Raw genomic sequence first — 17,978 nt, forward strand, 5'->3', positions numbered from 1 at the left:
GTAATTGAGCTGGAAGAAATACTTGCTTAGGCCACTCAGTGTGATACATGCAGCATTGTCGAATACAGGTTCTAGTGTACGTAGTTGGCATTTTCATAACATCTTTGGCATGTTGCAGTCACTTGTTTCATTTTTTATTAATAGTCAAATTGTAATTGCTTCACTAGGTCTGTGTCTAAAAAGAAAAATAGATCTATAAACAAAGAATATGTTTGTGCAAGTAGACGGCTGATCGGCGTCTTACCTGGAAGTTTCTCGGGATGGGTGTAGCATATGCTATGCTTGCTGTCGATGGTTGGTATGAACAAATCGATGAGAGGGTGAGATCTCGCGCTGTCAGCACTCACTTTGGCCTCAAGGTTCTTGATCAGCTCCTGATCCGTGGGATCAAACTTGACGCCAGCCGGCAGCACTGGCCAATCCTTCTTGTACTTGCATCGGTTAATTCCAGTTATATGGTACTCAATGTATGATCAATCGACTATTTTAAGTGAATGATGAAAGATTTGGACAGATAAGTGGTACTCCAAATATGAAATCCACAATACCCGAACACACCGTCGGGATTCTTGTGTCATCTCATGCACAGCGTGTTGTCACGTCAATTCAATGTGTGGACATGATGAATAATTTGACTAACGTATACTAGTACTGCTACTGTACTACTTACTAGTTGTATTTAGTGTCACATTTTAACCATAGGTTTAACTAACAAGTACACACTTGAAGCCTAATTAATATATATATTCTGTTACCCCTCGGCCCTATATGAAGCGACGCGCGCGACACCATCTCTCCGCTCCCCTCTCCCCGACCCAACCCACCAGCTCGAACCAGCCCGATCGAAAAGAAAAAAAATAGCTAGCTCCATCCTTCCTGATCCCCATATCCTCCTACAGTGCGCCACCACAACCTGCCCACCGCCACCCCTCGCACCGTCGCCTCTCGCCACCACCCATGCCCCGCCGCCGTGTGCCGCCGCCCCCCTGCCCCGTCATCGTGCACTGCAACCCCGCGGCCCGTGCCCCCAACCCCTTACCTAACCTCCCACATCCTGCTACCCACGCGCCCGTGCCCCCCATCCCCGGCGCCAGCCAGCCCTGACGACCCTGACCCAGGCGCCCCCAAGCCCAGCACCCCAACTTCGGCAGCCCCAAACCTCGGCGACCCAAAGCCCTACGCCCCCAATCCTGGAGAAGCGCCCGCGCCGGCGACTTGCTCTGCGCCCCGACCCCATTTCCGGTGTCGCGCTCCACACCCTCAGAGCGCAAGCTATTCACCTCCGCCAACGATGTCCATTCACCGCCACCCCTAGGCCGTTCACCTCCACCACCCCAGGCCATTCTCCTCCGCCACGTATGTCCGTTCACCGCCGCCCCAAGAATCCCAGCTGAGCTCGTCCGCAACCCCGGCCCTCTTTGCGGCCACCCAGGTCCACATTGTGGGGCCATCGTGTTCTCTTCACCGCCACTCAGGTTCGACGAGCCGCCGTAGGTAGGATCCTCTGCGTGCTAGCCTCGGTGTTGGCCCTACATGATGGCACGACATCGTTCACTGCTTCCACCATGGGTCGTTCAATGACACAACGTCGATTCGTTCGACACCGCAGCTCAGGAGTTTCCCTCCTTTCCCAACCTCCACTGTGCTCCAGCTAAGGTCTCTCATGTTCTCCTCTCTCCCGTAACCTCTGTCTCTTCTTTCGCTTGAATTCCTGCTAATGTTAGTTGTAGCTTGAATTCCTGAAATATTAATGTATTTTTACTCTGCTTGCAAATGCGTGAAATGCTGCTGGTGCTTCCCTATGCGTGACGATTCTGATTGTTTAGCACAAAGGGGGCAAGTACTTGTTGTAATGCTTGACACCAATCTACTATCGGAAGTTAGAGAAAGAATAGTAGCAAGTCCAAGCTCTCTTTGAGTGGAGGTACATAACCAATTCAAATGCTTGTTTTGGTTATGTTTAAGGAAACTCATAATTTTTATCTTTGTCCACTGTTAGCTATGTAAAACAACTCAATAAAATTTCACTTTTCAATGCTTTAATAGTTCAATTGGTAAAAACAGTAGGTGTTCATTCTACAAAAAAACACTGACTTTTATATGTGTAAAGAAAGAAATGGAAATATGTAAGTTCATACAGGGACATATATATGCTAAACTTGCGTCCAACACACGAGCATTTGCATCCACCAGTAAGGGGCATTTGCATCCCGCACATCAGCTACATGCTCAACAGTTGCACACTGCCGCCATGGACATGCACAAATGATATTAAGTAGAAGTTTGTTAGTTCAGTTTTTTTATTGATTTACCTTGTTTAAGTAGTAGTGCAGCAATAAAAGGTGTAGTTGTACTGAGTTTTAGTTTCTATATGGGGAACCCAATGTCCATTTATTTTGGTTTACAGTTCAGCTTGTCTATTCTTTTCAGTTTGTATGCTTTATTGTGCATAATCTTGAGGAAATCCCCAAAAATCATGTGTGCACTCAAGGTAATTAAGTGGCTTTGTCAATTCTGACAGTCCATCCCAGACTAAGCAAAATAGTACATGTTAGTCTTGGTTTGTGGTTAGACATGAAATCTGGTTTCATAGATTCTTCTAGTCAAACTGGAAATACCATGTTTTAGGTAATCCTACTAGTTCAGTGCTAGTACTTCTATTTTATGTTTATCTTACAAGTGGAAAATGTTAAGGCTGGTCATGTTGCCAATTTTTCATAGATTTCCTAAGTAGCCTGAGACCCATCCTGTCCTCTATACAGATTCAGAGTTTAACACGTCAATGGAAATTTGTTCTCAAAACTGAAATTGTTCCGCATGTGCTGATAGACTAGTTGTTAATTATTGGAGTGTTTCGTTCTTGCAGAATAAAAATATGATCTATGCATTGCTTCTTGGCCCAGCTGAGAGAACACTCATGTTAAAAAGTATAAAGCAGTTCTGAAGCAATTCCCAGTGTCTTTTAAGGCATTCATAGTTAAAAAAAGCAACGACAACCTCCTCCGTTTGAGTTGAGCACTGGTCATCGTCCAAGTTGAGCAGTAGGTGCCGTCCAAGTTCAAAGAGGGTTGTATACAAGTACAAAAGTTTCTTTCAGTGAGAAAAAATGCAGGGTTTTGATAAATATTCTCTATGATTCAATTGTTCATCCTTAGACCTTGGCAAAATTCAGTCTATTTTTCTATGATGGAGGTACACATGAAGTCATGTGCAATGGCTATCCCCCTTGTGCTTCTAAGATTCATATTTTGTTTCTTCAAGTGTGTTGTGTGCCAATCTGATATGTAAAACAAAGTAAAAAAGTGAAAGTGTCACTAAAGACACTTGGAAGTACAAATGTAAAAAATAAATAAGTTCTGATTCTCGTCAGGTAGGAAGTTTTGGAGAAGAAAACATAAGTTTTGGAAAGAAGGAATGGTAAAAATGTAAGTCTGTTCAAGTATATAAACCATAAAGGTACGATGGTGATGACATTAACAGTAACGATAAGGATGATAAAGAAAATTAAAAACTAAAACTAAAAGAACATCAAGTGATTATTTTTTGAGAAGTACAAACTCTCTACTACCATCAGTACCATAAATTAAAAATTAATAAATCGGAAAATTCAAATGGGAAAAGTTCAAGTCGCAAAATGCGAGAAGTCCAAAACATCGTTCAAAAAAATTGAGTTCAAAAAAAGAAACACACAAAACATTTTCTTTTTGAAAAAAATATCATTCAATTCAATGATATAAACCATGCAAGTTCGAGGACTATGATATCCTAAACCATTGAAAAGTTACGAGGAAAAGCCGTACCAAAAAAATAGAGTAAAGTCTAGTCTGCAAAAACACGCTCAGTAACAAATTCATACAGACATCGGTTCAAGTATTTTTTCCGCAACCATTCAATATTAATCTGTGAAAAATACCTCCTCAGTACAAACACCACACAAAGATCAGTACAAGTACTTCTTTTCTGACGGAAAAACAACACGAAGGGTCGCACAGTATTTCAAATTACTGTTCACCAGTTGCAAATTTGAGAGAATGTTCAACATGACTAAGTTTCATATTTTCGATAGCTTTGCGTAGACGTTGGACAAAAATCTTTGGCCTCTTTGAAATTTTTGCGTTTGACAATTTTTTGTGAAATTTTGTTGCCCACCTACTGCGAAAGTTTCTCAAAATACGAGCTGTCAGTTTATAACTCGTATGGTGCTCAGTCTCATGCCAAATACAGTAGCAAGTAACTGCCATTAGCCCCTGAGTCAATGGCACTTTCTCACAGCAATCTCTCTCTTTCTTTGCCCCTACTATTAAAATGCATAGATGTGGTATTCTGCTAACATAGTAGTTGGGAAGATGTGAAAAGAACATGCTCTTTATGTGTTTGTGACTATTCCTTTCAGCACCAATGTATTTAAATTTTTTATTTTGTGCTTCCGTGTATGTTTTTGGGCAGCACAAGTACATCATCATAGTGAGTACAAATGCAGTCTTATGGAAATATGATAGTTGTTGGATGCTATTCCAAATGCCAATGATCATGCAAAACGGTTGTTGCTAGAATCTAGATGATATTTAATGTCGATACCATAGTTTCACTATATTTTTTGGTTCTGATTATTGCTGCATACCTATTTAAAATAATGTTCGATAAATGTTTGTGATCATTGCTTGTATGTGTTCATGTGGAGTTTAAATAATGACTATTCTTGTAAGAGGTTTGAAGATTATCGGGGAGCAAGTTCAAGAGATTAGTTTCGTGGAAACAAATGTGATCTTTTGGTCAGGATTTTGCATGATCCATAGCCATCGGTGGCAACAGGGAGCAGTTCGAGGCCTCCTGCATGAGTCGTCCATCGTCTTCTATGTGTGAGCTTTGTTGTCTCTACACATCTAGCATCAGAGTATCTCCTTCCCTTGTTGCACACACATGTCGGGCGGTCGAGCTAGTGTTGTTTGTGATACTGGTCGTGACTCTTGTGTTGTCATTGGACAAAGAATTTGTTCTGTAACTATGTATTTGTAGAACCTTTTAGAAAATATTGTTGTGTTCTAAGTATTCTGATGTGGGCCAAAATGGTGAGCATTTAAACATCAGCCCGAATTACTAAAATTGATAAGTTCTACTTTCAGTAAACGGGTGAACCTAGATGCAACAAAGCTCTGCCATTAGCCGTGGGGATTATCAGTTCATGTGTGTGTTCTTTTTGTCGGTTAATGTATTTTTCTTGTTTGTCAGGTCGTGTGCAAGTTTGTTATCAGTTCATGTGTATGTGTATTGGTGATCACTGCTATTGCTGCTAGCTATTGATCAAATTGTGGTATTACTTCGGCTGCTCCATGTAATTAGCCCAAATTTTGGGTGAACCTCCTACTAGTTGCTAGCTTTGTTTAAAAACACAATAAGTTCACAATTTAAAAAGTTGTAAGTTCAACACGACGTCCTAGATAAGTTTTAGGAAAAACCTGAAACACAAAGAAAACCCAAAGATATTCAAATGGTAAAGTTCAAGTCGTCGGATGAAAGAAGTCCAAAATAACGTCGAAAATGTTAGAGTTGACACACAATATTTTTTCTTTAAATAAAATGTTATTCAGTTCAACGATATAAAACCATGCAAGTTCGGGGACGATAATACCGTAAACTGTCGAAAAGTTACAAAGAAACAATACCGCAAAAACAAAGTAAACTCTAGTATGTGAAAAACACGCTCAGTAAAAAACCATACATGCATCCATTCAAGTACTCTTTTTTGGAACCATTCAAAACTACTGTCAAAAATACCTCAGTATAAACACATACATACATCAGTACAAGTACTTTGTTTTTTAGACAGCAAAAAACAACACGATGGGTTTCACCTTATTCAAAATTACTCTTAAACGGTTGCGAAGTAGAGAAAACATTCAACATGACTAAGTTTCGCATTTTCGATAACTATCCAACGGTATATTATTTGCCCCATTTCGACAAACTTTTAAAAAAATCACGTTCAAAATCAAATTTGACTATATTTGAATTCGTTTTTAAAACATAAGGAATTAGAAAAACATTTCTATACGAAAAAGTTGCACATTTTCCATATCTTTCCAATGCCATATCATTTGCCTCAATCCGACAAACCATTTGCAAAAAAACACAGAAATACGTTTCGCCCAGAATTTCACCATTTTTTAAATTACATTTAAATTGTATATAACTTGAAAAAATAGTAGATATATGGAAGATGCGGATTTTTACCAAATTTCCAACGCCATCTTATTTGGTCAATTCCGACAAACCGTTTGAAAATTGAGTCCAAAATACGATTCGCGTTTTCGGTTTTAAAAAAATGGTTTTTTTAAAACTGCTCTTAAACCGTGATGATTTTGCGAAAAATTCCTATATATTTATAATGTAGATGTCAAGAGCTTTCCAACAATATATTACACGCCCCATTCCGGCGAAGAGACGATCAGTTCGACAAGATGAAAATCATCAGTACAACCGCCTGAAACCATCAGTTCAAGTAGGGTAACAGAATAATTATTACGCGAAATAGAATAGCCCAGAGATGTGTATATATATATATATTCTGCTAATATTAGCAGAATAACTATTCTGATAACACTTCTGCACTGCACACTCAACGCGAGGGCACTGCACTTTCGGTACCAGGGGTACTGCAATACATAGACTAGTGAACTTTTCGTCGCAAAAAAATTGCATGCGATGTTTTTTTGGTACCTTTTTCGCTCTAGTTTTTTAACCGTTTATTGGAATGAGGCGTGTAATATACCGTTGATAAGCTATGGATTAGGCGCAACATCGCCATATTGAACACTTTTCGAGATTCCTTGCGCTTTAAGAGCAGTTTTCAAAATGGTGCGGCACACGACGAGTGGCAGCGAGTGTTTTTTCGCGTTTTTTTCTAAGTCGCTCGTCGAAATGAAGCAAATGATACACAGTTGGAAACATATCGTCGAGGCGCATCTTTTTCATATCTATTATTTTCTCTAATTTGTTACGGTTTAAGAGCAGTTTTAAATTTAGTAAGTCGCGAAATTCTATTTTTTCGAATTTTTTGTAATTTTCGTGTTGTTTTCGCTCCAGTTTTTGAACTGTTTGTCAAAACATGGCGTATGATACGTCGTTGGAAAGCTAGAGACAAGGTGCAACTTTTATATGTTGAAATGTTTTTGAGATTCCTTACAGTTTTTAATTAATTTTGAAAATTGTGCGGCTGACGACGAGAGGCAGCACGTTATTCGCAAAAATTTTACAAACCGCTGGTCAAAATGATTCAAATGTTACACCGCTGGAAAGATATCGCCGAGATGCAACTTTTTCATGTAGAACACTATCTCTATTTCCTTACGGTTTAAGAGCAATTTTGAATTTACCGAAACGCGGACACTCTCTTTTTCGCGACACCCATATCGTTGTGTATTCTGCATCAGACAGAAAACCGCACTGCTTCAGAGTGAAAACTACACTGCATCGGATAGTCAAGTGCACTACATGTTTTTTAAATGCATTTTCTTTAAATGGAGTGTACTGAAGAGTTCGGCTTTCTTTAAGACCAAAGTACACGGCATTTTCAAGTCTTCCTTTTTTGCTGCTTTTTTGCAACAAGCGCACTGCATCTTTTCCTTTGGACTACTTTGTCGAGAGTAAGGAACTACAATATGGTTTTTTCATATATCATTATTTTTTACGGTGTAAACGAGAAAATGGTGCAAAATGAACTGCAAATGAGTTTTTAATAATTACAACGTTTGTGTGTTTTTTAGCACAATGAGAACTCCATCATCATAAAAAAATTGAGAAAAAAACTCAACCCGTGGATCAACCGCACCCATGTACAGCACAAACTGCATAGTCGCCAAAGTGGGCTGCAAAACAATTTGCAAAAAAGGCATGACGGCGCTCATCGGTGATGTGTCGCGGAGAGGACTGCATGGATTGAAGAAACATTATTTACGCATCCAGTGACTGGACTGCAAGTGGAGATGGGGAACATGGAGGGCGTCAGCGTACTGCATGGGCTCATGGTCGGAACTGCATGCCGTCGTCGATAGAGCCGCATGCCACCCTGGGCCGAGCTGCACACAACATATAAGTGGGCTCAACTAATTCTCCTTAAGTGATTTACCGCTACCATAGAATCAGTATTCAGTCGTCACACAAACTCAATGAAGATTCAAGTCTACAGCCAATGCAAGGGCCTCAGAACATGCAAAACCGGCTGAAAAATATACCACCGGAGCCTGTATGGTGCTAATAGCAAACATGTATCGACTGACAAGAAGAGATAAGTAGGCGACCATGATGTACATCATGCGACCAGGATGTTCAATAACGCTAGATACAAGATTACAACACAGGTAATCCTGCTGTATGGATTTGACGACCATGGCTACGAATGCTACTTCGGTATGATTAAACTTTATAAGAAAAACCTAGTGTGGGGTTTCATTTCCTATACATGTCAGAATATTTTTACAGCTAAGAGATTTGGTCCAAGCATTCTGCGCCTTCATAGCATCATTCAGAGTCACTACAATCATAATCAATCTTCACTTCTTCACGATGATTTCTACTCGAGCACCACCCAAGCATAACAGATGACTCTATCAAAGGAACACAGAATCCACCATTATCGGAATTCCAGAATCAAGATACTGCAACTCATTGCCTGACCACCAGAGGGGCAAGATTGTGTGTAGGAAATGAGCAAATAGGACCATGTTGTTCAAATAAACATGTATGTTCAAATAAACATGCGTTAATATCACAAGATGTTCAATAACGCTAGATACAGGATTACAACACAGGTAATCCTGTTGTATGGAGTTAACGACCATGGCTACCAATGCTACTTCAGTATGATTAAGTTGTTTATAAGAAAAACCTAGTGTGGGGTTTCTTTTCCTATACATGTCAGAATATTTTGACAGCCAAGAGATGTGGTCCAAGCATTCTGTGCCTTCATAGCATCATTCAGAGTCACTGCAATCATAATCAATCTTCACTTCTTCACCATGATTTCTACTGGAGCACCACCCAAGCATAAAAGATGAGATCTCTATCAAAGGAACACAGAAGCCGCCACTATCGGAATTCCAGAATCAAGATATTGCAACTCATTGCCTGACCACCGGAGGGGCTAGATTGTGTGTAGGAAAAGAGCACATAGGACCATGTTGTATTCCAGGCCAGCATCTGCTGAAACTGTTCAAATAAACCAATGCCAGTGAAACATCCACCTGAAGACATCCATTTTACTACAGCGAATCCAAAAGAAAATCTTTGTAACAAATCCCCCTTTCTAGATTAGGAATTATCATGTATATCATTACTATTTTACATCACTGGCTCCAGTTGGTAAGAGGCTGTTGGGCTTAGCAACGGAACCTGCATGCAAAGAAAGTCTCTGTTTAATTCTAAGAGTTAATTACACCTGGGGTACATAAACTTTCACGGCGGTAACGGATTCATACACAAACAAAAAAAACCCATAAAAGTCATACATCAACTCTTATGCGGTAACGTTTAGGTACAAAACAGTCTGAAACGTGCCAACTGGGCTGCCACGTGGGAAGAGAAGGCTCGCTGCAGGTGTTGGGCACTTTTCTACATTCCCCCTAGTGTGGTACAATATTTGCGGTTCGCCCCGGTGCTCACAAACCCTCCTTAACCCCCTGCTGTCTTTGTTTCTCTGCGTCGTGTTGGGCCTCTGTTTCTTTGCCCCCGTGTCGCCTTCTCTGCTTCGACGCCGTCGCCTTCTCTGCCGACGGTTTGGACGCCGCCGCCCATCGACGCAGCATGGAGCCGCTCCTACGGGAGCCCGAGGAGTTCCCTCCTGAGTACGGTACGCGCTCGATCCTCTTCTCCTGCTGGGTTGCTCCTTTGTCCTAGGATTTTGATCGGGCTAGGTTCTTCATGATTTAGGTGGAAAGATTGATGTTTTGTTGACGCAATTCATGCGATGAAGGGAATGTAGGTGTTTGATAGGACGATTACTGCTGTTTCGTTGCTTTCCATGTCGGCTTGCCGGTGGTGATGATTTGGGGCTTAATTTAGGGTTAATTTAGGGGTTGTTCTTGGATTTGAAGGAAGATGTGATAGATGTTGTGATTGTTGTGATGTATGCACCCCCCTATGATTACTGTGATGGATGCCCTATTCTTGCTGTCGAAATTCAGTTATTGCACTGTACTTGTTGTCAAAATTCAGTTAGTGATTGTTGTCGAATTCAGTTAAGTGCATGTTGTCCATAAATGTTGCAGTGAATTCAATTAAGTGATGTTAAATGTTGTTAATTAGTTATTGGTGTACTATATACTCAAAAGGAATTCATTTACTGTTGTGTTTTGCATCAGAGTCTGAAGAAAAAATTTGTCTTTTTTGCAGTAACTTCAGGAGAAGAATCTCTGTTGTTCTCTATAGCGTTTGAGCACAATGGCATATTTATTGGGCAAGGAGTCAACAGATCATATATTGGCAGCACTTATTGTGAATTTGACTACTGTCATGCTGACACTTGGTCCTTAGATATGCTGAAATTTTGCCTGGACAAGCTGGATTACTCCCATCGTTACCCAGATCTGCAAGTGTACTGGTGCTTGCCAGGCAAAGACATAGTAGATGGCCTTGTTTGTGTGGATACTGAAGAGGTCATTGCTGCTATGGTCAATGCAAGCAAAGAATGTAAGACACTGCTGTTAATAGTGGATGAGGAGAACAAGATAAGAACTTTGTATGATGATGTGATCCTAGATGGGCCCCCTCTGCCAAGGGTAATTACTCCAAGGAAATTGCCAAGGTCTGCTGAAGGAATAGAGGAAGAAGACAATGGAGAGGCAGGAGAGGAAGAAGAAAATGCAGATGATAGAGAGGAAGGAGAGCAAGGAGATGGCACAGCAACAACAGAGCAAGGAGAGGAAACTGATTCAGATTTTTATGAGAGTGATTATGATGTGGAAGATATGGATGATGATCTATTCCTTGAGAATGTAGATGCAGAAGTTGGTGACTACAATGAACAGGAAGGATATGTACCAGAGGATGATCCTTTAGATGATGATGAGCTAAACCTGTCCAAAGCAGAACTTGAGAAACTGCAATACACATTTAGGGCTTACAATCCAGAAGTTGACATGAACAATCCAGTGTTCAGAGTAGGGCTTGTGTTTGGTGACATGAAAGAGCTGAGGATGGCATTGGATGCATACACTGTGAGGAACAGAGTCAAAATTTTCAAACCAAGAAATGAGAGTGAGAGGCTTAATGCAGTGTGTTCTTAGGGATGCCCTTGGCTGCTTAAAGCTTCAAAGGACAATAGGACTGGAAGCATTGTAATAAGGCAGTACAATGACAATCACACATGCCAGAAACACTTTGATTCCAAGTGTTTGACTGTTAAGATTCTTACACAAAAATTCCTTGATGAGTTTAGAGACAACCAGAAAATGGACCTCACAACATTTGGGAACAAAGTGCAGAGATAGTTCAAGTTGATGCCCAATAAAATGAAACTGGGAAGAGCTAGAAAGGCAGCACTTGGTATCATCCATGGAAATGAAGCAGAGCAATACCAGCAGCTATGGGATTATGGCCAAGAACTAAGAAGGTGCAATCTTGGGAGCAAATTTATTGTCAGAACAACCAAGGTGAAGGGGAAAGATGATGCACTCCCAAAGGACCATTTGTCATCACTGTATTGGTCCTATGATGCTTGCAAGAGAGGGTTTTTAAAGGGATGTAGGCCTATAATATTTCTGGATGGCTGCCACTTGAAGAGCAGGTACAAAGGCCAGCTACGGACAGCAGTGGGCATAGATCCAAATGACTGCATATTTCCTATTGCTATGGGTTTGGTGGAAGTGGAGTCTACTTATACATGGGAATGGTTCTTGACAACACTTAAGAATGATCTCAAGATTGTGAACACATGCCCATATACTATCGTGAGTGACAAGCAAAAGGTAATGCAAATGTGTGCTTCTTCATGTGTACATGAGCTTTATAGAACTGTGATTCTTCATGTGTGCTTATGTGTGACTTTGTGCAAATTTTCAGGGTATAATAAATGCAGTTGGGAAAGTTTTTCCAGATGCTGAGCATAGATTTTGTGTTAGGCACTTATACCAGAACTTTCAGAAGAAGTTCAAAGGGGAAACACTGAAAAACCTTTTGTGGGCCATGGCAAGATCAACAAATTTACCAAAGTGGACACAAAACAGAGAGAAAATGAGAGAGGCCAACATTGAAGCTTACAACTGGCTTGAGGACAAAGCACCTAACCAATGGGTTAAGAACTTCTTTAGTGACTTCCCCAAGTGTGATATCCTCTTGAACAACATGTCTGAGGTCTTCAATAGGTACATTTTTTAGTTCTTCTTTAATTTCCATTGATGCTTTCATTGATGAGTGAATTGCTCATTTAAATACTTTGCAACTGTTTTACTCATACAACTGTTTTAAATACATTGCAGCTACATACTAGATGCCAGGGGTATGTGCATTATATCCATGTTAGAATGTATCTTGGGAAAACTTTCATTAAGACTTGCTAGCAAGCATAGGGAGGCAGTGGAAAAGTGGACTGGAAGAATCTGTCCAAAGATTAGAAAGAAGTTAGAAAAGAATGCAGAGTTGAGTGGTAACTGTTTTCCAAGAGATGCTGGCAATGGCATTTATCATGTGCAATCTGGACCCAACTCATATATAGTTGATATCATTGGTAGAACTTGTGATTGCAAGAGCTGTGGGTTGAGTGGAATTCTTTATCCACATGCTATAGCAGTTTGTAGGGCTAAGAGGATAGACCCTAAGGAGCTGGTGCACAAATGTTACACCATAGAAACATATCTGAAGGCCTATGGTCACAATATCATGCCTCTCAGAGACAGGACCCACTGGGATAAGCTAAATGGAATGTACATCCATCCTCCTTTATTTACTAAGGTCATGGGAAGGCCAGCCACAAAGAGGAGGAAAACTCCAGAAGAGAAGAAGAAGAAGAAGGATGGCACAGTTTATCTCAATAAGAAGGGTGTGGCAATGCACTGTTCAGTATGTGGAAAAGATGATCACAACAAAAGGGGTCATGGCAAATACATGGAAAGGCAAATGCAGGATCCACAAGTGGAAGAGGAAGAGGAAGATGAGTTTGCATGCCCTGAAATTCTCCAGGTTGGTGCACATTATTTTACCAGAATTTCATTGCACTTTACTTCATTGTATGACTTAATTGTCATGTGTAGGATATACTGCCTCAGCACATCAACCATAGGCTGGATCCAATCAATGATAGGAGCAGCATGGTGTACACAATGGGACAAGAGGTACTTGATGTTGCATGTTTGCATGTTTACTTGATGTACACAATGGGATAATAGGAGCAGCCTTGTAAGATGAGTTTGCATGTTTTCACTTACTGTTGCACTTGATGTTGCAGGAGAGGGCTCATCTTACAAGGATGGTGCCACCTGGACCTCTCCCAGAGGAATCCAGTTTTGTAGCTGATGCCAGAGATTTGATTCCACGGAGAAGAACAAATACTACTGCAACTGTTAGAGGAAGAATAACTATGGAAAGCAGAGGCAAGAGAAGGGCAACAACACAAGTGGTACCAAATGCAGGTACTGACTGTTTAACTTAAATCACAAGTGTTGGTCCTGACTGTTTGCATGTTCTTAAGTTACTATACTTTTCAAATGCAGATGAGCCTGGAACAAGTGCCAATGCAGGCAGAGCAGTGAAGAAAACAAGAAGTGGTGGAAGATCTGGTGGAAGAAGTGGTGGAAGGACTGGCGGCAGAGCTGGTGGAAGAGCTGGTGCAAGAGGAGGTAGAGCTGGAAGAGGCACTGGCCCAGAAGCAGCAGGGGGAGGAGCTGGTGTAGAAGGGAGAAGATTTGAAGATACAGCTATGTGGCAGTTGATGTTTGGACAAGATGGAGAAAGGAATGCCATACCAGACTTGAATGAGGAGATTCCAGTGACCCAGAATGCCCCTAGCACTCCAGAAAATTAGTTTAGTTGCTCAATTAGTTCATAGCTGAACTGCAAAAATGTCCCAGTTCATGTATGAACTGCAACCTTGCAACAAAACATGTTTTGTAATGCACTGGTAGTCATTTAGGCCAGGGTGGACCTTCATTTTGCCTGTCATATATCTATCATGCATGGTGCACAATGATTATGTTGTTGATCTCTATATCTGTCATGCTGAGCCAAGTTGTTCATTTAAAAAAAATTATTTTGTGTATGAGGCTGCAAATTTCAGTTAAAATAACTTCAACTTTGTCTCTGCTTTTTGTATTTGCATTTCAAATTTTCAGTAAAAAGGTATGATACTGCTATTATCTATTTGCATTTGCAGTAAATATGCAAAAAAAATTGAGAACAATTGAGAACAAATATGATACTACTATTATCTATTTGCACTTCAAATATTGCAAAAAAATTGTTCAAAAAAATTTGGGTGATACTGGGACTTGAACCCAGTATCTGGTACTTGTGACAGTGGGGGTCGTACCAGTAGGCTATGAGAGGATATCAAGCATATGCTGCCAATCTTCTAATTTGTATATACTGCTAAACCTTACTAGTCGTCCGATCAGAAATCAACGGACACTGCATCGTCTGCCACCTCTGGCCAAACAGGGCGGCGCACGACACCGCCCGTACGCCGGTGGGCCATCGCCACTTCCCACCTTAGCCTCTTCCCGCCAACGCCGCTTACCGCCTTCGCCGCTTCCCGCCAACGCCTCTTCCCGCCTTCGCCTTTTCCCGCCATCGCCGCTCGGCCTCTACAAAAGCCATGGTCACCATGGCCAAACTCGAGCCACTTCCGTCCACTAACATGGTGCGCAAGCTCATCACCACCTGGGCAACAATCACCGGGACATGGGATCACGTTGCGCGTCCCCGTTCCTCTTCCACCCCTGCTCCGCCGCCCAATCCCTCTCCTACCACTCCCGAGCCCGAGCCATGGGAGCCATGGGAGCACGCTCCCCTCCAACCCGAGCAGCAGCCGCTCCCAGCCGTGGTGCCCGCCGTTGATCAGCAGACTGCCCTGCTGAATTCGTACGGCACAGTCCGCAGGGAACACGCCAGCCGTGACCTGCAAGCGGCCATCGACAGACGTGTCGTTGCCATCTCCAATGACACCGCGGTGAGGGAAGAATCCACTCGCATGTTCACCGCCGACGAGCGCCAAGCAGTCCTGGGGCTCCGCGCAGATGTTCAGGCATCAACGCAGCTAGAGTGCGGCAGGCCGTCGCATACCACAGTGCGGCGCGCGACGCCATGGTCCGGAGGCAGGCTGCAGCCGCGGAGAAGGCACCAGCGCATGTCAGCCATGGTCCGGAGCCAAGCTGCAGTCGCCCGGTCACGGAGTACATCGACCTATCGTCCGAGGAGGACTAGAGGTTCAGAAAGTTCAGAGTTTCAGAACTTTGTTCTTGTTGCAGTGATGAGAGTTTCAGAAAGTTCCGAGTTCTCCAGTTTATCCCAAGTTAGTTTGTGTTATTGCCCAAGTTAGTTTGTGTTGTTATCTTCTAATGCTCAAGTCAGTTTGTGTTAATCAAGTCAACTTTGTTCTACTCAGTTTGTGTTAATCACTGTTGTACTCTGTACTGAACTTCTTCAGAGAAATTCAGTGTCAATCCAGTGAATTTCTTCAGTGTTCTACTTATTTTGCATTTGAGAGTTTATTTGTCTGAATTTCTGTGTTGGATAACATAACTTGTCAAATTTGCAGATTAAGAAAGACAAATAACTGGGCATGAAAATTTTCAAACTTGACAAACTTGTTCATCATACAGTCACACATACTTGAAATCCTCACACAAATCCCCTACTAACCAATACAACTAGAGCATAAATCACTACACTTGCAAGAACAACAAGTACTAGAAACAAATCTAATTTTTCCCTACTTTTTCTCTGCCCATCTAATTTATTCCTCTCTTTCTTCATCCTCTGAATGTCTTGTTCCTTGTCAAGCAAAGCATTTTGTAGCTTCTGCTTGTCATTTGCAAGCTTTCCAATTACCACCCTTGATCTGCCCTGCCATGCATCATCCATCCACCTCAAATACCCACAGGAGTTTAACCCCTGTACATTTCAAATTACAGAAACACATCCAGTCAAAATTGTCATACAGTGCAAAATTCAGTGAAACAAATAAAAAAACTTATCTCATACCTCGTATGGACAACTCAGAAATCGTCGGCCTGCATCAAATCCTTCATTGCAAACCCTAATAACTGGCGTCAATTTGCACCCACATTCAGCCGCACCAAATCCTTCATTGGAAACCCTAATTCCGCATGCCCCCTAAAATTCCAAAGTGAAATCAAAAACAAGAAATACAACAAGAAAATCGAGGAAAGAACATACCTTCATCGCTTTTTTGGAGACAAAACTAAGCTCTGATGTGACTATCCACTCGCCATCCATGTCGCATCCGGTGCCAGAGCCGCCGCCGCCGCCTTGGTTGATAGAGCCGCCGTCGGTTTGGTCCAAGCCGCCGTTGACAGAGCCGCCGACTTGGTTGAAGACGTTGTTCCCAACACCTCTCCATGGCGCACGACCGCGTCGTCTCTCCATGGTGCACGACCGGGCCGGCCGCGTCACCTTCGCAGCTAGGGATTTGAAGGAGATTGGGATACAGAAAGAATGGCCACGGGTTAAATCTCAGTAAACTGAGGGGGGTAACTGCAAAGATACAAATGCATACACGGCCGACCCCATTGCGTGCGTGGCAGCCCATCTGTCCACTTTGCATGCGTTTTGTAGCTAAACGAATCCACATCAGAGTTAATGTATGACTTTTATGGGTTTTTTTTGTTTGTGTATGAATCCGTTACCGCCGCGAAAGTTTATGTACCCCAGGTGTAATTAACTCTAATTCTAATTCAAAGGGTCACAACATATCATAATTGCTCTGTGTTCATAGAATAATACGGAAATTAAAGAAACCAATAGTATCATCTCCATATGCCTTACAGGCTACTAACTAGCTCCATTTTCATTCTGTATGCGGTGGTCAGCTAAAGTTACTATTAAAATAATAACCATGTTATCCATTATATAGCTTAGTAACTCACACAATGAAACCTTCAAACAAATTCCCTTGGTCTAATCAATTTACCAAATCCTGCCAAACAGGTTTGTAAAATCAGCAAAGATCTGTCATTTGCATCAACACTATGACATTTTAGACGCATCCAGTGAAACGTTCTTCACGCATCCAGTGACTGGACTGCAAGTGGAGATGGGGAACATGGAGGGCGTCAGCGTACTGCATGGGCTCGTGGTCGGAACTGCAAGCCGCCGCCGATAGAGCCGCATGTTGCTCTGGGCCGAGCTGCACAAAATATATAAGTGAAATGCGCCTCCCATCCCATTAAAAAGAAGTGAACCGGTCGCTCATAGCGATGCGTTAGCCAGCCACACAAATTGGTGCCCGAGCCTTTTTTGTGTGGACTGCGCAGAGGGCGAGCTGCACGATGTGCACTGCCGTACTGCACATCCATGGCCACGCACACGTGAAACTTGAACCAAATGAGCTGCAGGCAGTGGACGGAAGCTCGGGCGCAGTTCACTGGTTTTTGGGTACTGTACCGACGACCCAAGTGCCCTGCAACGGAAGAGCAACCTGCATTGCTCGCCGTGAGTGAAGAACAAACATTGAAGAATTTGATCTGGGCATTTTTTGTACCTGCGGCATGGATGGAGGTGTCAAGGAACTACATGTCGGTGAAGAGAGAGCTCCACGCGAGGGGTTCGCCGATCTGCACATCGTGGTCGTCGGTGGGCACCTGATCGAGTGAAGGACACGGGTGGTACTCTTTCTTCTTTCCCTGTTGACGTTGGCAGTAGGGGGGAAATGAGTATGAGCGCTGACAGTAGGGTGGACTGCATGGGAGGAGCAACCCAATCCCCTGCGAATCCAAAATGAACCTCGCCGGCGTCAAGGTGGATTTCCTCTC

At 42.3% G+C, this 17,978-nt stretch overlaps 1 protein-coding gene across 3 annotated transcripts; it reads right to left on the bottom strand.

Annotated features, from left to right (window-relative positions):
- Positions 1–15,757: 15,757 nt before the first annotated feature.
- LOC123086166 (uncharacterized) lies at positions 15,758–17,978 on the bottom strand (the record flags this gene model as incomplete). 3 transcript variants are annotated; one of them, XM_044507885.1, is given in 4 exon segments in its annotated part: positions 15,758–16,098; positions 16,189–16,320; positions 16,384–16,628; positions 17,708–17,978. In XM_044507885.1, coding segments are annotated over 3 exon segments (615 nt in total). In that variant the 3' UTR covers positions 15,758–15,825.

The sequence above is a fragment of the Triticum aestivum genome, chromosome 4A (genome assembly GCF_018294505.1).
Source record: "Triticum aestivum cultivar Chinese Spring chromosome 4A, IWGSC CS RefSeq v2.1, whole genome shotgun sequence".
Lineage (NCBI taxonomy): Eukaryota > Viridiplantae > Streptophyta > Magnoliopsida > Poales > Poaceae > Triticum > Triticum aestivum.